General features: G+C 39.5%; 2 protein-coding genes across 4 annotated transcripts in view; both read right to left on the bottom strand.

Moving 5' to 3' along the window:
- ncoa1 (nuclear receptor coactivator 1) overlaps window positions 1-9,621 on the bottom strand; it is a 58,407-nt gene extending 48,786 nt beyond the window's left edge. For 2 of the 3 annotated variants that reach the window (XM_008289176.1, XM_008289179.1), the window contains exon 1: window positions 9,014-9,621. The gene's annotated coding sequence lies outside the window, so the exon portion shown is untranslated. The remainder of the gene's footprint in view (window positions 1-9,013) is intronic. The other variant, XM_008289178.1, reaches the window with a different exon arrangement.
- Window positions 9,622-15,794: 6,173 nt separating this feature from the next.
- On the bottom strand, window positions 15,795-18,090 carry ptrhd1 (peptidyl-tRNA hydrolase domain containing 1). Its single transcript, XM_008289175.1, has 2 exons — window positions 17,852-18,090; window positions 15,795-17,081 (listed from the first exon to the last, which is right to left on the bottom strand). The coding sequence occupies exons 1-2, from the start codon at window positions 18,059-18,061 to the stop codon at window positions 16,911-16,913; spliced, it is 381 nt and encodes a 126-aa protein (XP_008287397.1). The 5' UTR covers window positions 18,062-18,090; the 3' UTR covers window positions 15,795-16,910.
- Between the last annotated feature and the right edge of the window lie 1,944 nt (window positions 18,091-20,034).

Below are 20,034 nucleotides of genomic sequence, written 5' to 3'. Positions count from 1 at the left end.
GTACAGGCCGGCCAGCCTGAGAACCACACCTCAGTGACCTGTATTTCAGCTGAATGGGACAAAAGGGAGAAAGCAAGGGAAGGTAGGTCAAAAGAAGTGAGAGAAACTGGATGGGGCAACCAACTCTGATCAGAACTATGACTTTAAAGAGCTGGAACAAAGAGGAACTATTAAAGAAAAATGATATACTACAGATAAAAGCATGTCATAAGTTATTTAAGGTTCATAAGTGTTGAGTGATATAACCTAAGGTATCCATACATTTTGACTCAGCTTAAGCAATGGACAATGAGGCAGGCTGCAGGTGATAAATTGAGGGCATTTAATGAAGCATCTGATATTAATGCATTGACTACACCACACTAGAAAAATATTACTCTTGCATTTATCTCGCAGGTAACCTTTAACACATATTGTTCCTCTATACCAGGTAATAACAAGATAAGCAGTGAACAGGGTCAGCGTGATCACTAAAATGCACCACGCTATGCATTGCACTGTAACTACAATAGCATACTGTGTCTAAATGCAATCCCTTTCAAATGGATGGTTCCATACAGTGATGCTGGAGGCACATTGTTTATACAAGCATCCAAAGAAATTAAATTACATCCTTATGAAACACAGTACAAAGCCTACAAAGCGTCAGGAAAAATGTCACATATTCAATACGTGTGGTGACAGTTCACTATCTAATAACTACACTGATAACAAGAAGAGATGTGTCAGGATCTGTCTGTTTTGGTGCAGCACATGATCACACTGTGCCGCCACGCCATGGTAATAAATCAATGTGGCATGTTAATGTAAAGAAAAAAAGGAAGGCTGTAAATGATATGTATCTGATAGATAAGAGAGATAAGGCTTATAATAACACACTTTAACTACAGATCCCACACAAATCCTGCTTAAAATGCAGAGAGATTTTAAATAACTGTCCTCTGCATCGAGAGTGTGTGTAAGGAAAACCCTGATTTTTTTATGTTATGCTCTCTCTTGGTGAGAAATATTCTAAAATCCAAGTCGAGAGAATATGCATGGGGAAAAGAAATGACCAAAACTATCCCAAAATAAGTTAAACTTGAATGGTCAGTTCAAGAGCTAGCTCACTACAGTAGACTAAAATAATGAATATCCAGTGAATAATCATGTCAATGATTGTTGCTGCATACCCCTTTCTATAACGTGGCTGAAAAATATGTTGGGTTTGCAGCATCTTAACAGCATATCAACATCAGATAAGATCAGCCAATAAATTGAAAAAGCTGTCACATGCTAGTGCCTGTATGCACATGCTTTCTGACAGTTGTTATCTAATGTTCTTATTTTCCTGCAGTTCGCTATGGATGTGATCCATTGTCTCTGGTTTTTCCTTTACATTTCAACTCCGGTTGAAACACAGTGGTAACATTTAGACACTTGGTTTGTCCTGTAAACGTGTACATATTTAAAACAAAACACACCTGTGATTTTCTGCATGTAGTGTGGTGTTTGCAAGGTTGTGGTCTTGGCTTAGAGTACTGAGATGTTGTGTTTTAAAAACCATGAGTGGGTGGCAAGCTATTAGTACAGTTGTCCCCTGAAAAGACAAGCAAACAACCAGGATAATAGTCTAAAAACACCAGTGGCATGTAAAATGTCCATAATCCTCCAGTTAGCATCACAATATCTAAAGCACAAACAGTAGTTATTTGCGTCACACTGCACTATACACAAAACAAGACCACTTCCTTTCCTCTTAGTGCTTTGTTTCCCTCTGTCATTTCCCACAGTCTAGACATCACCGATGCAGTAGGTATAGAGCTTTGCAGCCATTCTGCTGTACAATAAATCGAGCAGCTCCGGAAGAAAGCAAAGCCTTTACACACAGTGTTCACCAACACCGAGGTTTCTCAGGATGGTACAAGAAAGACAGTGTTTCAGTCTGCTCATGTTGCTTCTACTTTATTCTTCACTCACTTCCATCTCCTCTACACGTTCATCTTGCATTGCAAATCCCTGAGCCCTGAGCCAATACTGTGCTGAAAGCAGGCTGCAGTGCACATGAAATGAAAGTGAAAATGGCATGTTGTCAAAACATATACATCCCGTTTGTGACTGAGAAGATGCCCTCATTGGACTTGGGCTTGTTTGTGAGCAGAACACTTTGTCAGAACTTGTCGAAAGTTTTCCACAGTTGCCTGCTACTAGCTATATATCACGTAGTTGTGCTTTTGTGTGGGCTGTTTAACTATTGTGTATATCATTTGCACAGTGGGAAGACAAACCAATTTCTGTACAAATATGGCTCGAGTCTAAGTAACTTTAAGAGGACAGTTTTCCTGGCATGTTGCATATGGATATCAGTGCATAAAGTCAAACAATATTACTACCTATAGTTTATGCAAAAAAAAATGTAAATTCGAAAAGAGAATATATTAATGTGCTTTTCTGATTATGGCAGTGCCTCTGTGTGCAGTGCCTTACAGGTATTTCTGGTTAAAAATAAGGACTAGTAACTCATTTTAGAATAACATGTGGTCCAAATATATATAAATAATGATGCAAACGTAATCACTGATTGCTGACTTTAGATGAAAAAGTACAATTTTAAAAAGAGGAGTTCCTCATTTTTGGCCGGCACCAGAAAAAAAATACCAGGCTTAAATAAGCTTCCTCTGTCTGTAATATTAGTTGTAACACTTCCTTCCAGAAACAAGCACCGAAACCCAGTGTGTTACAGTGTTTGAAATCAAGGTCAATTTGATCATCCCTGTAGCAGAATAAACACATGCCTACTGTAGTATGTAATAAACATGTGCATGTCCTCTCAAAGTCCACATCATTCAGTGTACAGGGATGAGGAAACAGCATTTGCATCTGTATGTAATCGCTTTAATAACATGCCAAAATACATTTTAAATTGAAAACAATGCAGCCCTAAAGTCATTCTACTGCTTCACAGATTCAGTAATAAATAGGATATCACCAAAAAAAGATAAAGTGATGTCAAGTTAAAGCATTCTGGAATGCAGAAAAACTTCTGGGTTAAACTTTGGAAGTTTCTCACACTCCACATATTTAAAAGGCACACAGACACCTTTATGCTCCACCTAAAAAACCAAAGGTGTTACCACCACCATATGTCCATTACACATATTTTGCTTCACATCTAAGGTGAGAAACCCACAACTGTTCAACCTGCTCTGATCCACCTGACAGTGTCCCCTCAGCACAGGCACCGCTTCAGTCACATCAGCAGACTGTAATGTACCCGAGGAAAATACATTTTCTGTATGGCTCTTTAAAGCTATTTTTATTCAGAGTACAAACATTCTAGCAAACTTTTTTGTTTTGTTTTTAGAAAACCCAATTCAAATCCACACAGAGAAGAACAAACTGAAGTGTGACTCTTCTTACTGTGGCCTGACCTTGCTCAAAAAAATCTGGGCCATTGGGGCCTGACTGTTAACTCGCTCACAACACCACAACAACTATTCTCCTTCCTCTGTTTTCTCGCTTGCCCTATCAATTTCTTCCTGTACGTGGTCTTTCTGTTTCTCTCATTCTTTGCCTTTACCTTTCTCCTTCCCTCCATTTCCTCCCAGCCCTCACAAATTCTCACAGTCTGCTGCACAAGCCTTTTTTCCAGGCGAGAATGTAGGCCATCGCTCTGACAGCAGGAAGGCAGCGAAGAGTCGAAGCAGCGCCGCTCTTCTCTTCTTCTCCGCATTCTGCTTGGCCACAGCAGCTGAAGACAGTACGCATGTATGTATGTGTGTGTGTGTGTGTGTGTGTGTTGCTGCCTCACGCTGACTCAGAGCGCCAGAGTCGAGGGACAAACCACAGCATACAGCAGCCAGTGCTGCACAGGCTACACTAAGAGCACATCTGTTGCAGGTTTGCAGAAATGGGACCTACTGCTCATCCCCACTGTATAATGTCAACGATGATCTGGAAAATGTACGTTTATTGATCTACGTGCTGTGATTTATGATAACAATAATTTGCCAGGACGATGTCAACCAAAGCACCCACACTGCCTGTTTGACCAGAAATGTAGACATCACACCTTGATTTAAGAAAAAATGCATCAAGAAAGATTGTTGCCCTCAAATGGCTTAGGTAAACAAACAAAAACCCACAAGATGTGGGTTGATGAAACTTAAGCTCTCTCCAGATTACTTTTTTGCCCTCTGCTGCCAAAAACTACGATACTTGCTCCCTTAACAAAATATAGGTCTGGTGACCCGAAGTAGCAACAACTAAAAGACATCACAGACATTAACAAAAGCCACAGTTTTGTTTTCTTCTCTCTCTGCAATTCATAAATATATTTTTACTAGCCTTTTGTAAGAAATGTTCTGTACAAATAACCTTGTCTCGCCAACACTGCTTCCCATGCTGTGTATTTCATGTGTGTCACTAGCCCCTGTGATAAGCTGTGTCATTACAACCTTATGAAGGATGTTAATGATCAACTGTTATTTCGTTGTTGATGTTAACAATTTAATCAATTAAAATATATTAACCAATGAGACAGAAAATAAAGACAAGCAGCTTAAATGTTAGAAAATGTACTGTAGATTAGCTGTAGTGCCTGCTTGCACCACCAGGTGGAGTTGTTTACTGTAGGGATGGAGTTACAGGTTTGTTTGCTGCCCACCAATAAGGTTTGAATAAAAGGAGCGCACCTCCCTGCTGTCTGACTGTTAACTGCAGCAGTCACGCTACAGCATTAAGTTGTGAAAAAGGTGTCTGGTGGCTGTCTGCCACTAGCTAACTACCTGCTGTTGCTCATGCAAGAGTAGCATTCTCAACAGCTAACATAGACTGAGTGTCTGTCAGCAGAAAGCAGCTATAGCTGCTAACATTCAGGAGCAGCAGGACTCTTGTGTTTTCAACAACCTTCAAATGAAGCGATTGAGTGCATTGGCGACACTTTTCTGAGTATAAATACATTTTACAGGTCGCAGTAAATAGTGACAGATATCCTGGACTGTATAATAATGGTGGACATCAGTTGCAGCTGAGCAGCTGTTTCCAGCAGCTGGACTGATGTTAACTACAGTGAACAAGTCAGTCCATTATGTACACATGAGGATTATTTAGATATAAAACCACTGTGAACAGATTACTAACATTACAGGTTACTCACTGTGGAAGACGGCAGCTCATTTGTTGTGCCAAATGCAGAGAAGCAATTTTTATATATTTTTAAAAAAAAATTATAATTAGTTTTTTGCTTTTTAATTTAGATTTCCAGTAAGCTGATGTCGATGTTATCAGTTTTCGAAATTCTTAATGTAGCCAAACCGATTTGATGAAGTGTTCAGAGAGGTTTTATTAGTATATGAAGAAACATCTACAAATACTATTTTCATAATTTCAATGAATCTTAAATAGCTGATTTTTTACTGTGGCTAACTATTGGTTAAAGGAAATGATTAAAAGTCTGCAGCCCTAGTTAGCAGTTATAATGGTTATCATTTCGTTTGGCGTGTGAGTGGATGCTGGCATTTGCTAATTAGCACTAAACACAAAATACTGATGGGAAGGTCAAATTAGAATTATTACTTCACAATGTCACTGGAGAAAACAGGGAATTAGCAAAATTATTACAATTCCTCCAGAGAGAGACAAACTTTATGGGAATCCTTCTCAGTTCAAACATTTCAATGAAAAGGAAAAATGTCAGCCACATGGTGGCGCTGGAGGGAAAGTCAGGGGACCCATGAAGTCACTCACAATAATCACAATCATCATCATCATCATTTGGCATCATAAATGGCCAAATGTGCCAAATCTGGTGTCAATCAGTTAAGCAGAAGTTAAAGATTAGTTTCACAGGATAAGTGACCAGTTTGCCCTGAAGTTGGCGCTAAAGGAAAAGCTGGAGAATCATCAAAGTCATCAGGATTCATCCTAAAAGCACCATGGACATCTGTGCCAAAGCTCATGACCACCCGTCAAATACTCCTTAAGATGATTCAGTCAGGACCAAAGAGGTGCACCAACCGAAGTGCCATCACTGCATAATAAAAGCTGACCATTATGAATGCTGATTTCAAGTGAGCTCCTGACTTCTGATCCACTTGTTGTAATATCTGAAGCTGTATTTTTTGGATTGTTACAATCCAAACATGAATTGTAACTACCAATAACAGCACAGGGCTTCAGTGGAAGGGTAAAAACTTCAAGGTGGTGGTGCATCATCAGTTGTTTGACTGAACAAGTCACAACCCAACATGGATAACTGTCATAATGTTGATCTTAAAAAAAAGGTGTCAGCAGCACTTCCAATTTGGCTTCATGTTAAACAAGTGGACACACAAACTAAAGACAAGGCAAAAGAATTCAGGGACTGAATCAGCCATCTAAAGAATTTGACAATATTCACTAGAGTAAAACATGGCATCATTTAGAAAGATGCCAAAAATGGCCAAAATACTAAAACATGTCAGAAAGGTGAAAGGGAAAATGAAAGCACAAAAAGCTGATTCAGAAATACTCACTGAGGTTTTTTCAAGACATTGTACAACAACATAAATTAATCCAAAACCCGCCTTTCATGTGATCAAAAAAATATTAACAGGCTCAGTTCAATTCAGTTTTAGCTATATAGTGTCAAATCATAACACAAGTCATCTCAGGGCACTATACATGTTAAGGTCAAGCCCTTATATAACAACACTAAAAGGCAAACAGTGACAACTGTATACGCTGCATAAGTTGCCAGCCAGTGGCAGGTGACCCTCACTGATCTGCCTCCACAGACAGCCTTCGTCAGTGAGCATTATTTGCTTTGTGACCCTAAGTGAAAGCACAGAGTGACATTTTCACAGGTTGGTTGCAGGTATCCTGGGGGCTTCAAAACAAACAGCATGAACACCTACTACAGCTCCTGTAGAAGAAAGCTGTGACAGTGGCAGGCAGGCTGCAGCACTGCTGAGTGCTAAAATGGCTGCTCATTCTCCATACAGACACAGAGCTTAGCTACAAGGAGGAGGGCTCCCACACCAGCAATTTGCCTCAAAACTGGCTCATCCTTAGGTATATTTCACAGCTTGTTCCTAGAGGTAATAATGAAAACGCAACATGCATGGCTTGCAACAGCTATACCACTGAACTCATAGGATAAGTCTCCTATGTTACAATATTCAAGACAATCAAGCACAAACAATTTCCTCCCTCTTCTACCAACACATCTCCATCAGTGAGCTCAAACTCTCACTTCTAATTGGAGAGGTAAATGTAACTACAGTGCTTTGGCATATCACCACACAGTGACAAGATCTGGTTCTGGGTTTTCATGTCTTCTCCAGACCTAAGCTGCAGAGAATGTCTGTCCATCACTCATCTGAAATTTGTTTTCTTGGATTTTTGAGCTGCCTTTAAACAAGATGAGCCATGGCATGTGGCAAAAATAAAGTCACTGTCCTTCCTTCTTTAAGTTTCTTACTATACTGAAACATCTTTGTTTATTCTTCTAGTTGCTTCCTACAATATTTTGTTTGTTGTTTACAGTCAGGTTGCACTCACACTGCTTCCACACCGGCAGCTGAGTCAAACTTTGAACTGAATAACTGAGGCCTACACTGAACTCTATATCCTGACTCTTATCTGGGCTACATCTTAGCCCGGTGAGGCCCAGCTATAATGTTTTCACCCAGAACAAGACAAAGTCAGCAACACCAATACTACACGGACAACACAAACAGATTCCCTGCAGTCACCAAGCAAAAACAAAGCCGTCAATTGCTCCATGTAGAAAAATATAGAAATTAAAATGGGAATCAAACAAAAATCCAAATACTTAACATAATAAAGGGGATTACTTATACACTTCAAATAACTACAGAAAACATACTGTCACATTAACATGCTGACAGCTGAAACTATACATTTGTAGAAATGCTGTTTTGAATCTTCCCAAACTTTTAATGACCTAAAACAGAATCCATCTGATAATTCTGATTATTGAGTTAGTTTTGTTGCAGTTCCTCAGAGACCCTTTACAAAACTACACTTCACAATTCTCTATAGCATAATAAAGCAGAATTTCAAAGTAATACAAATTCTCAAATGACATTTATAACTAAGCTATTATGCAACCAACAATGATGACAACCATTAATTCACCTGTGTAAGTATTTAGGCTTAATGTTAATTGTTAGATTTTATTCACAAAAGGAAATCTAAATGTAAAAATACTTGAAATGCTATTCATTGCAGGAATTAAAGTCTTTAAAGTGCAGTCAAATAATTAGACTTCAGTGTCAGTTAACTACAACACTGTATTATATCTTATGCAGATGTTTGTTGGTGCTGATTCCTCCAATGGACTTTCAAGGACGATGCATTCTGGTTGAAGCTGTTAATAAACAATATTTACTCTGAGATTTACTACACTGCAGTCAAAAGTACCCAAACTTTGTGAAGTGAATTTAAAACTTTACCCTTATGATTAAACACTCCTAACATGACATGAAGGCTACAACGCATTTTAATTATGAGCAAAAACTGAAAGCAAACAAACTGTATTTTGTCCAGTTACCTTCCAGCTAACATCTCCTCTGGCTGCATGCTTTTGATCTACTTTGGAGTATTTTTCCACTGAGTATGCGCTGTTTCTATAGGTCGTTTTAAAATGACTCAGAAGGCGTTTTTTGCTTCACGCCAACAGGTCAAGATGTTCTCTCAGTTTTCGCGTTCAGGACGCAAGTTGCAGCTAATTAACATGAACCTGAGCGACACCTTGAGGCCTTTCCTACATTCTTACATAAGAAGTGCCTGATCGCTTTCTTTGCAGGTGGCGGAGAAGTAAAATGCCCACCGAGCCCCGCACGTTATGCATTTAGTTGGAGAAGACGGTGTCAGTGAATTGTTGTAACGTTATGTGGAAAAATCAACAATGAGTCAGGCATGTTTGGAGGCCCAGAGCAGATCCTCCGCTGCAGCGGTCACTTCAATCAGGGTTTGTCGGGATGACATGCTGTCATGCAATTAGCACGATGCTTCTCGATTGGCTTACCTGTTTAGTTGAGATGATAAATAATGATCCTGCCAACGGGGTCTTGCTGTAGGTTGTCACGCTGGATGATTAATTCCCATGCAAACAGCAGCTGAGGCTGTGTGTAAAACAAGCCAGTTAGCCAACTTAGCTAACCAGCTTAATTTACTGCTTGCTCGCGACAAGGATGGTCAGATGTCTGACTTTTTATCCTCACTTACTTTGGATTGATAAATTTGCGGTCAGCGTTGTCGAACATGTTATAAACGCAAGTAGGTTAGCTTGGAAACCGGGCAAAAGTAGTGCGTTAGCTGGCTCACTATCAATTTAACGTCAGCTTATGTTGACAAACAAGCCTGCGTGGTTAAAATCACACACGACTTGAAGCTAGCTAACGCCAGGTTGCTAGCACGGTTAGCTTAGCCAGCTAACCAGCTTGCTAAATCCAAACCTCGTTCCGAAAATCCCTTTGCCCTGTGTGCGACTTATATTCCAGCGGCAGTAGCAAGTCGTAAGTAACTCGGTGAATCACTTGTGGGAGGTTTCTGCGTTTCAATGACGGCGCACTCGCGTTTGCTAACCCAAGTTATCGCTTTGGTCTCTGCTCTCCGCCATTTCCAATCTCTCAACACAAACAAACAGGGCTGCTCGTGCGCACGGAGCGCCGAGGCGCGTTCACGCTGAGGGCAGCGGGCAGCAGCTTCTCCTCTGTGCAGAGAAAGAAGAGGCGACTGTTGATGATAGGAGATTAATGAGCCGCTGTGTCACCGGGATGCAGAATGCACAGCGAAGCAACGTGTTCCTAGACACCGCAGAGAGTAAATGGAGGAGGCTGTGTCTTGATGCATTACACAAACTATAGGCCTCCTACAGCAGTGTGCCTTCATGCACTGAGCTCAGTGTTTACTGTCTGACATACTGATGCATCCAGACTGATGCACTGGAGCTACATAATTTATAAGGGTACAGTTTATGATCATCATTATGTAATTAGGACCCATATTGTCCACAATGTGGGAAACAGTCTTTGGTTTCACAACATCATTAAAAACAAGAAAATGAATGAAGACAGACATCAGATACAACAACTCACAGTAGTTAAAAGGGCACAAATGCAGCTGACAACAAGTCCTCATGTGTTTTGTAGTTTTTCCTTTGAATCTGGGGTTGTTTCCTGTCAGAATTACTGCAATCCTCGACCCCCCACACTATAAAAACATTTAAATAATGTTGTGTTGTAAGGTACAAGCAAGAATTCATCAAAGTTTTCAACACAACCTGTTGCCAGTTTGAACATGTATCCTACACAGATGTCGAATTATATTATAAATACTGACTGAAAAGACCCTACAGGGGTCAATTCAACTATTCAGACGTAGTATTTTTCCACCACTGTTCAGTATTTGTTCAACAAAATGTTCTTGCAGTTTCTTGTCTGTTAGGGGGCACGCTTCTGTAAAACACAATGAGATCTCATACTAGTGATGGGGAAATAGAGAAAAAGTTCTGAGATAGCTATTTTACACTTTAATTAGTTGCACCTAGTTTGCAAAATGCCAATGCCCATTTCCACCACCTCCAATGACACAAATTAGCTGTTTTACTCCATGTGATATTTAATTCAACATCTTTGGCTTTTAAATAGTTTTTGGGGAAAAAAAGAAACTGCTTGTTTCAAAAGTGTCTTCTTGAGAAACTGTGATTTTCCAATTTTTGACACCATATGGATTCTTCTTCTTTTACTTGGGTGCATAATTCCTTAACAAACACATTCATGCACTTTTGACTTAGTAGTATTAGCAAATAACTTTCTGTTTGCACATCCAGCAGACACAGAGGACAGTTACTGGTCATTTGGAGGTGTGTTTCTGCCCATCCGATCAATGTCTGTCCAATATTCCCTCTCCTTTAACACAGTGCTGTGGTCTCCATGTGTCTCTTAAGTGATCCACTACTCTGACCTAGAAGCTACAGACCTTGTGTTGTGTGCTGCTTGGTGCTGGACTGGTAGTGCACTGCAGGTTTTCAGGGGAGACCCTGCAGGTGAGTACGGTCCAATTCTAACTAACAGATACCACAATGGAACTTTCACTGCTAATTACTTACATATAAAAGATTTTTTTTTTTTTTGCTTCAGATTGATTTTTTAAAAATGTCTAAATATGCAAATTACATATTGTGTATCTAAATACGTACTAATTTGCTTTAATTTCCAGAACAGAAATCTGAACAGTGGATAAAGCTGTGTTTAAAATATCACAGCCAAAGGGTCTTTGATATCTCTTTTTATCAGTCCATAAATCAGAAAATACTAACAGCCAGAAAAATATATATTTCCGCCATGTTTTTAGGTACAAAATGTTGTACAAGTCTTATTATGAATGATGCATGAATGAATCCCTCTGTAATATCATTAAGAATATAGATAGAAATAAAACTGCAAAGTTTGGTGTCTGTAAGTGCTGCTGACATGGAGATTTTTTTGCTTACAAGTTCTCTTTCCCATTATTTCTGTGCTAATTTGCATAAACATCCAACAGGAAATTGTAGTAAAATAAACATCTAAATGTGTATTTTGAGCTTCTTCTTTTTTTCATTAGTTAAAAAAAAAAAGAAGAAGTTAGGACAGCAAAGTAGCCTGAAATCTGAAAACTGAGCAGTACATGAAAGATCTATTTATAGTGTCTCTCCTTTCGAGCTTCTTACTGCTGTGGTCGAATATGAGGTTGACAAAAACCAAAACAGTGCGCTGCAAGTTGCCAAAAAAGATCTACAGAGGTAGATGATTGTTTTCTCTGGGCCTATCCTTATGAGTGACACCTTACATGTCATAATTTTTTGACACATTTTATATATAAATGCACAGATGTTGATCAGTGCGGCTTTAATTTTCTCCCCTCACATGAAGCAATGTTTTGGAGACTTGCGTGGACTTTGTTCTATCAGACTATAGAGATGGTAAACAGCACATCTCCTGCTGTTTACTGTTCCTGGACGTTCTGTTACTCTCACAGACTTGTTTTGCAGAAAGTTCAGGCAAAAATCTCGCATACCTACAGCGTATGTCCTCGGTTGCATTGGTTATTGTAGCAGCACAGCTCCAGTCTGTATCCTCAGGCTCCCTCTTATGGCAATCTACATGTGAGAATGAGAGTAGCGTGTGTCTGGGTGTGTCTTCAGGAGATATTCTGGGAAATTCTCTGCAATAATTACATTGTGTGTAATATGTTGATTGGTCACTTACATTCCTTCAGAGCCTGTAGCTTCACTTCAAAGTTCAAGGTTATGACTCATGAAAACAGCCGTTTGATTCCAAGGCGCTTGTGACAGTTGGAGATGACTTATTACTGTTTGTTTGCCTTTTAGTCAAACGTAATAATGTCTGTTAAGCACCTCATTAAAGCATGTCTGAAAAGGGCGGTGAATCTGACGGTACTGTCGTTAAGCATTTACAGGCCAAATTTACGATGTGTATTATCACCACGGTGCTCGCTGCTGGCTCGGTTCCCAGATATTTTCATATGTCACGGCTGAGATCCCTGTCAGTCAAGGAAACAGGTTCCAATAATACCTAGTGTCAAGCCTTAATATCTTCTCATAACACTTTGAAAAAAGTGAAACAAGCTATTAAGACAAATTGCATCCTAGAAATCCAGCAACCTGTCATATAGCGAGAACTGGCTGCAACAGTAGAATGAATCAGTTGTGCTGCCTTGATGATGAAGACAGAAAATACATTTTTTTTAAAACATAACCAACATTTCTTATTTGTGTCGTTATTCATATGCAATCTGAAGTTTGTTCAGACAGAAAAGCAGGTTTTTAACAGTATCTGCAGCCACACTTGAAGCATGTGTCGCCTTAGTTTTGAATATTTTTCCAGGTTGTTCCTGCGTAGAACTCAAACCTTTAGCTGACTGTAAGAAAATGAATCAGACTGGAACTATTCTGGTAATTGATCAATCATTAAAGTCATTTTTCAAGCCATGGGGATGAGCCTTATTTATAGCTTCATCTTCTCAGTTGTGAAGATTTGTTACATCTCTTTTCTCTTGCAAGAGGAAAGTGAATATTGTAGAACTAATTTTGGAACTCCCTACTAGTCAGTCAGAACTGATGAAGCCTCTTGGATGAGAGGTGGAACGTTTTCAAGGAACTCAAGCCAGTCCAGTTGCTACGATTAATCTATGAGAATAACCATGACCTGGATGACTGAGAACCTTCACAGACAGTTTTGAAGACATGATCTTGGACTTTGAGACATCCCAGTGGACACTTTTCATGTATTCTGACATTTCACTTTTTAAAAAAATCAGAAGGGAGTTTGTAATTTAGAATTATTCATCATGAAATCATGTGTTAATTGCAATCATAAACTGTTCATAAAAGATGGACGTAGCTTTTGGGTCTGAAAAGTAAAACCAAGCTGGAAGTAGTCTCACATGGTCAGATCATTCTGCAGCACAGAATGGTCTGACTGCACCTCATTATCATTCTGCTACAGTACTGCTGTATTTCTTTAAACCAATCACAGTTGTACTTGGCGGAGCTAAGCAAAGGATGCTTCAGTGTGCTCCCTCGAAATAGCGAAGGGTGAAATTGTTCTGGTGGAACATTTGCATACAGGGGCACGAGCCTTATCAGTAAAATGGATAATCTACTGAAAATACACGCAGGTCTTTCTTACTGCAGATAGTGGAAAAGGAGAAGAAAACACAACAAAAAGCAGAACCAATGTCAAGAGTATACCTTCAATCTACAAACAGGTGAGTGAGAGCAATACAGAAGTGACTTCAACTTGCATTCCTTCTAACATCCAGCAGGGGGCGACTCTTCTCGTTTGCAAAAAGGAGTCTGATGAAAATCTATGAGGATATAACTCTACTTCTCACTTGATTAATTACTTCATTTATTAATTTAATAAACATTTTCCTCGTGAGTTTATGGACTCAGTCTCTAGTTTCAAGACGTTTTAAACACAGCACTGAGTTACTTTTGAAAAATGAGGTCCAGTTCAGAGTAAAACAGACAATAAAGCAGAGCATGATTTAAGGCGGGGCTACTTTGTCATTGACAGCTTCCTACCGTGTCACCGTGCAGTGTCTTCGATTTCGTTAGTCAGATTCAAAAGTGCTAGATAGTGAGAGCTAAATGTAAAACCTAAAGATTGAGAACAGTAGTTCACAGTCACGGTTGCAGTGTATATCAACATAGTCTATGGTAGCTGCCTTACTAGTGTGTTATCAAGTGGGCGCCTCCCTTCCTCAGTGTTCAGAAGGTTCAACAGTGAATCCTGCTGACTCACCTCCTCGATGCCATTTGGTCTCTTGGGAGCCCAGTTGGACTCTTTTCTCTTGATCCACAGCCTCTGACCGCCCTCTTCAACAGCTCCGGAGAGGTCTTACTTGTCAGTGGTCCTCCTCCCACAATGTTGATGTGGCCGCAAATCCTCTGCAGCTTACCTTGACCGCTCAGACCTTTTGCTTTCTGCGGCCACCTGTACCTCAGCTGTGCTTCAGCCTCTCGTACTCATCGGCCTCCTCCACTGCATCCTCCACTGCAGGCACAGGGATGTAAATGAGACTGAGAGAGGTTGACCTCAGCATAACGTCTGATCTGAGGTCGGTTGATGTGGTTTCAGCTGAGAAGCAGAGCATCTGGTAAAGTCCGCCTCCTTCTTCCAATTATGTGTTCCACCTCGCTGCCCGGCGTTGATGTGGGGATATGTGTTAACCTTTACAGATGCAAATTTATTGGCTGGATTCTGCACTAAGTAGAAAACAATATGGTGATTAAGCATTCCTCATTTCGTGCCTTTTTTAGGCAAAAAAAACTTGACATTACTTTAAAATGTGAAGGTTTGCAGGTTTTAACACAACACATGACATTTGATTTGATCAGCTGAGGCTCTGATGGGACCATTTTCTCATTATTTTCTATTTTTACAAAGCTTTCAGTTTTTGTTGACATTGTCTGAAAAGTTAGAATTCTACTCTGTTTATTTTTAGGACTGAAGTGGTTGTTGGTGGGGTATTGCTCTTATAATAAAGGGTGCTAATTATCTAATCAGCATGTATGACGGCAACAAAAACTGAAAATATATAAGCTTTGTAATAGTAGAATCTATAGCAGCGCCGTTACATTGGACTGAGCTAGATTGCAGGTGTTCTTAATAAAGCCTGTCGCATTTTGTTTTGTATTTTTTTGTGTCTATTAGCGTATATTTATTAAATTTGTAGCATCACACTGAAAGAGAAAAGATAAGTAAACACATATAAATGCAGGATATTGTCTTAATCCTTGTATCTAAGGGACGGCAGACCATTTTGCGATGAATTCTAAAGAGAACTTTGTGTTTTAATGACATATTTTTACCCTTTTTACACAGAAAAGTGGAGGCTGCAGCAATACCACGAACTGCCAGATTACATGTGGAGGGCAGATGAGCAGTTCTGGGAACACATCAGAGATGAACTCTGCTATATTTAATAAAATGGACGAGGGCACAATTATCTGCTGGGTCAAGGCAGGTGAGCGGTGGCTGTCTTTTATTTTACCCCTAACCATACAGACACTTTGCAAAGTTCGGGCATTTTTAGAGTGTTGATGTACACAGAATGTTGTTCACAAACACAGACTGGAACAATGAGAAGCCACTGAGGTAACTTAACTGTTTATTACCACGCAGTCGGGTTCCTCATGGCCTAATGTGAAATAGCAGTTAAGGTCAGTTGGGATGACTATAGTGTTGGGACTAAGGGAAGAGTTGGACACGTGTAGCTGAACAGTTATAATAAATAGATTGTGTCTGACAGGTCAGCTATGTGACCCATTTTTACGACTTTAATGTATCTTTAAATGAATGTCACCACTTCAGTGAAAAAAATATCATAGCCAGACAGAGAAATGTATGTTTTCCTGCCCAGTAGGTGCTGAAATGCCTGCAAATGAACTCAAATTGCAGCTTAAATGTCATTTGAAAATCAAGCATCTTCTTCACCAGTTTCATATCTGTACATGTGAGAATATCAGGCTCATCTACTGAGAGCCATGATGGTTGTGACCTGTGATCATCTGAACTACAATACAATCAAGACATTTAGAGATTTTTGCATTTCAGACTCTTTAAACGATCCAGATTTTGCAGTAAAAAGCCTCTTAAACATCTACAAACAGAGTAATCGCTTGTAAAACACAAATCTGCCCTTTAGAGTTCCAGCTCTTTAAGTACTTGAAGGTTGGTACTGAAAACTTCTTCTTCCTGTGGTTGCTCTGCTGAACAAGCAGTGACACTGGGCAGCAGTATTTCTGTTTTACTGAAAGTTTAAGCAGCTGTTAGGATTTTTAAAAGAAATTACAAGTGAATATTAACTGGTCCAAACCTTGCATGCAATGTTTCGAGGTTTTGTCGTGTACACTGACACATGAACTCTGCAGGAGCTACGTCATCTAGGAACTCCATTTATAGTGCAGTGCAGAAATGGAAATACTGACACAGTGGAAACCCTCATGTAAAACAACTTGTCACACAACAGGACGAGGCAGATGTTGTTCATACTGAAACAGACGACTGTCGGTGTGATCACACGAACTTCATTTACACTGCAGTTTATTTATGTAAACAAGACCAGCAGAGAATTCTGATTTGGGCCTTTTGCTGCTACAGTTGTAGATCAGTTCGTAGCTGGTGCCACCCAGGGCGCATTTTGCTTTTACATCACATATGATGTTCACGTTAATACGGCTCATGCTCTTTTGTATTTTGCACCTGAACAAATTAAAATTGAAAAACATTTTTTTCAGCTGTTATGTTGCATCCACAGACAATTGCTGATATGCACACGATTCAGATTGTAAACCAAAGTAAACGAATTTAAAAAAAATAAACGGCAACATCTTGGCAAGGCAGCAGCACCAGTCATTTGAAGAGTTTGAACTTGCGCATCAGTGGCTGGACAGTCTCTTTTGGATACGGTTTTAGAGCCAAGCATGTGGGGATGTTCTCTGGTTGTTCGATCCAAAGTTTGTGGGAGACCCCAGCCTGGGTCAGACTCTCTGACAGGCTGGACAGAGCAGCTTCATCTGGAGCCTGGACACACAAAACACACTCACTGTGGGCATGATACAGGAAATAAAGCATCACAACCAATTAGAATTAAGACATATATCAAATATATTAATCCAAGAACCACATAAGAAAATACTTATTTATTTTAGTACATAATGATAGACTTGTCTGTAAAACTGTAAATATTACCCAAATATTTATTTATCTATTTGCATTCTTAGCCATGTGCTATTGGGCTGCATTAGCTCTATACAGGAGCCCCAAACAGTCATCTGAAGAATTATATATAATAAGAATCACATTTGATTTACTTCAGACACAGGTTGAGGCTACAATCCCTCCTCAAGTTTAGAATCGTTGCTTTTACATTACAGCTGTAGAGAGTAAAACCTCCCGTAACGAGCCTCCATTAGAAATTCATCGTTTTAAAAATGCTCCTGGATTATTCAGGAAAGTATAATTTCTAGCTAAAACCTTATCACCATACTATAATCATTAGAGGTAGTTTTTCAATTCGGCACTCATCTTAAACGCCATACTGAACTTTTTTCCCTATAAAATTACGTTTTTTAAAAGTTGCTTGCAAACCAACCACTATGAGTAATAACAGCTGGTTAAAATTACTCTACATATAAATGAAGTGTTGCTGATTGTTATAAGTTACCAAAGCAACTTGTACCGTTTTATTACTTATATTCTGTTATTTTAATGTTAACGCAGTTCGCTTGTTAAAAATCCAAGCAGCGCTAAAGTAGCGTATATTTGAATGGACCCTGGCGGTCCGCGCTCACCCCCAGCACCACTTTGTGCATGGAGTCCAGCTCGGCCAGGTACCGCTGAGTGTCCGGGTCTCCGTAGTGCAGGTGGATGGCGGCGGTAGCGGCGTGGCAGGCCTGAGTGATCACGGCTCCCAGCGGCCACGACAGCTTGTGGACCAGATCCGAGCGGACCACCACGTACTGGACCAGCCGGCCCGGAGACCCGGCTCCTGCAGCCGCCATCTTCAGTGTGAACGGGAACGGATTGTCGGTTTGTTTATTTTCCGGGTCAAACGCTGCAGTGGTTCCTGTACAGATGCTGCAGCGCTGCAGCGCCCCCCGATGGATACTTTATGAACTGCAGGGTACAAATGTAGCCGTGAATAACAAACAGTGTGTCAGGAGAGAATAAAAACATAGTGGGACAAAGGTACATGCAGAAATTAAGCTGTACAATGTAAACCAGTGCATCGTAAACAAACAAGTATACACAAAAACAAAACAAACAAACAAAAAAAACCAATAGTAATAGTAAATTTAATTCAATCAAATACAACTTTATTTTTATTCTTATTTTATTGTATTTTATTCAACTTTAATATATCTTTAACCTATTAAAACCCAAGCTCTTGTTTGATATGCTTTTTTTTAAAAATATCTATTTGCTATTTGATCTGATCAAGTAGCAAAGAGAATGAAAAATAAAAAATATAAAGAAAATAAAATATATTTAGATAACAAATAAATACCAATAATAACTACAATCATTAAAAAAAAAAAAAAAAAAACTACTACGGTATTATAATCCAAAACGTGATGTTAAATGAGTGGTAGCACTTCAGTTTATAGATCAGCAAAAAAAAGAAAAAAGAAAAAAAACACTCATAGATGGAGAACTGTATGTTTTCATGCCCAGTTGGTGTTGAAATGCAAATTCAACTAAACACACCTTTATAACTTTAAAAAAAAAATGAAAGAGGAATAGGGTTCTCTTTGCATCTTGGAGCAGAACGCAGCTAAATCAGGTGTTCTCAGCTCGAAGTTTTTTGAGTACAAGAAATAATGACTAAAAGATGTGCAATAAAAGGCTCAGCATGCTCCTCTCCTTGTTCTCTGTGAATGAGTGGTATTATAAACCAACTTCAATCAGTGTTGTCCACAATGTTTCTGAAGAGATCACAAGGCTTTTCGTTTTTTACTGTTTAGAAAGCCCGCTGGTTCTTCAAAAAACCATCGCCAACTGAAATAACCTTTTTATTGAAAGGATGCGTTGTTGCATACTTCACAAGTTTTTCTTTTTTTTTCATTTTTTATTGGAGTTATTTGGTTGCAGTAATAACATGAAGTTATTTTCCTTCTTAATTATTCATTTGGTCTATAAAACCAAATGATTACAGGAATCCCCTCTGAGAAGGTTCACATGGAGCTTTATTGAGACAAAACTATTTCATGGAAATACCTTTAAGTTCTCTGGAGCGCTGTGAGCCAGAGTTTAATCCTCTCTGGTGGATGAAGTCTGCATATGTACACATTTCCTGTATCATTTACAAGATCGGATATAAACACAGCACCTCCAGTTCTTAAGAAATATGGTCTTATTTTTGTACACAACATGTTGATTGTTCCATAAGATGCTCATGTGCGCTGAGAAGTTGTGTGAAAGCTTTCTTCTATGAGTTGAAAGCTGGTTTATGGAAGTTTTTTTATATAGACACAGTCAGCCTGCATGTGTCAGCAGCAAATGTTCTGTAATGTTTGATTACAAGCAAAAGATGACATTATACATCTCTTAACTTCTGCTAAGACCCAGTAACACAATATACGATACATTATCTATACACCTCTTAATCCTCACTAGGGTCGCTGGAGTCTATCCCAGCTGACTCAGGGTGAAGGCACCTGGGAGTTTGCCTTATCTACTCGTGCAGCGTGGGTTCTCTCCAGGTTCTCCGGCTTCCTCCCACACAGTCCAAAAACATGTTGAGGTTAATTGGTGATTCTAAATTGTCCGTAGGTGTGAATGTGAGTGTGCTTGGTTGTCTGTCTCTAAGTGTAGCCCTGTGATAGACTGGTGACCTGTCCAGGGTGTCCCCTGCCTTCACCCTGAGTCAGCTGGGGTAGACTCCAGCCCCCCGCGACCCTAGTGAGGATTAAGCGGTGTATAGATAATGGATGGTTGGATGAGAATAAACACAGAAATGAGTGGACTGTATTGC

The sequence above is a fragment of the Stegastes partitus genome, unplaced genomic scaffold, assembly GCF_000690725.1.
Source record: "Stegastes partitus isolate 25-593 unplaced genomic scaffold, Stegastes_partitus-1.0.2 Scaffold597, whole genome shotgun sequence".
Classification (NCBI taxonomy): Eukaryota; Metazoa; Chordata; class Actinopteri; family Pomacentridae; genus Stegastes; species Stegastes partitus.
The sequence above is the reverse complement of the archived record's forward strand: the minus strand, read 5'-3'. Positions and strand labels throughout refer to the sequence as shown.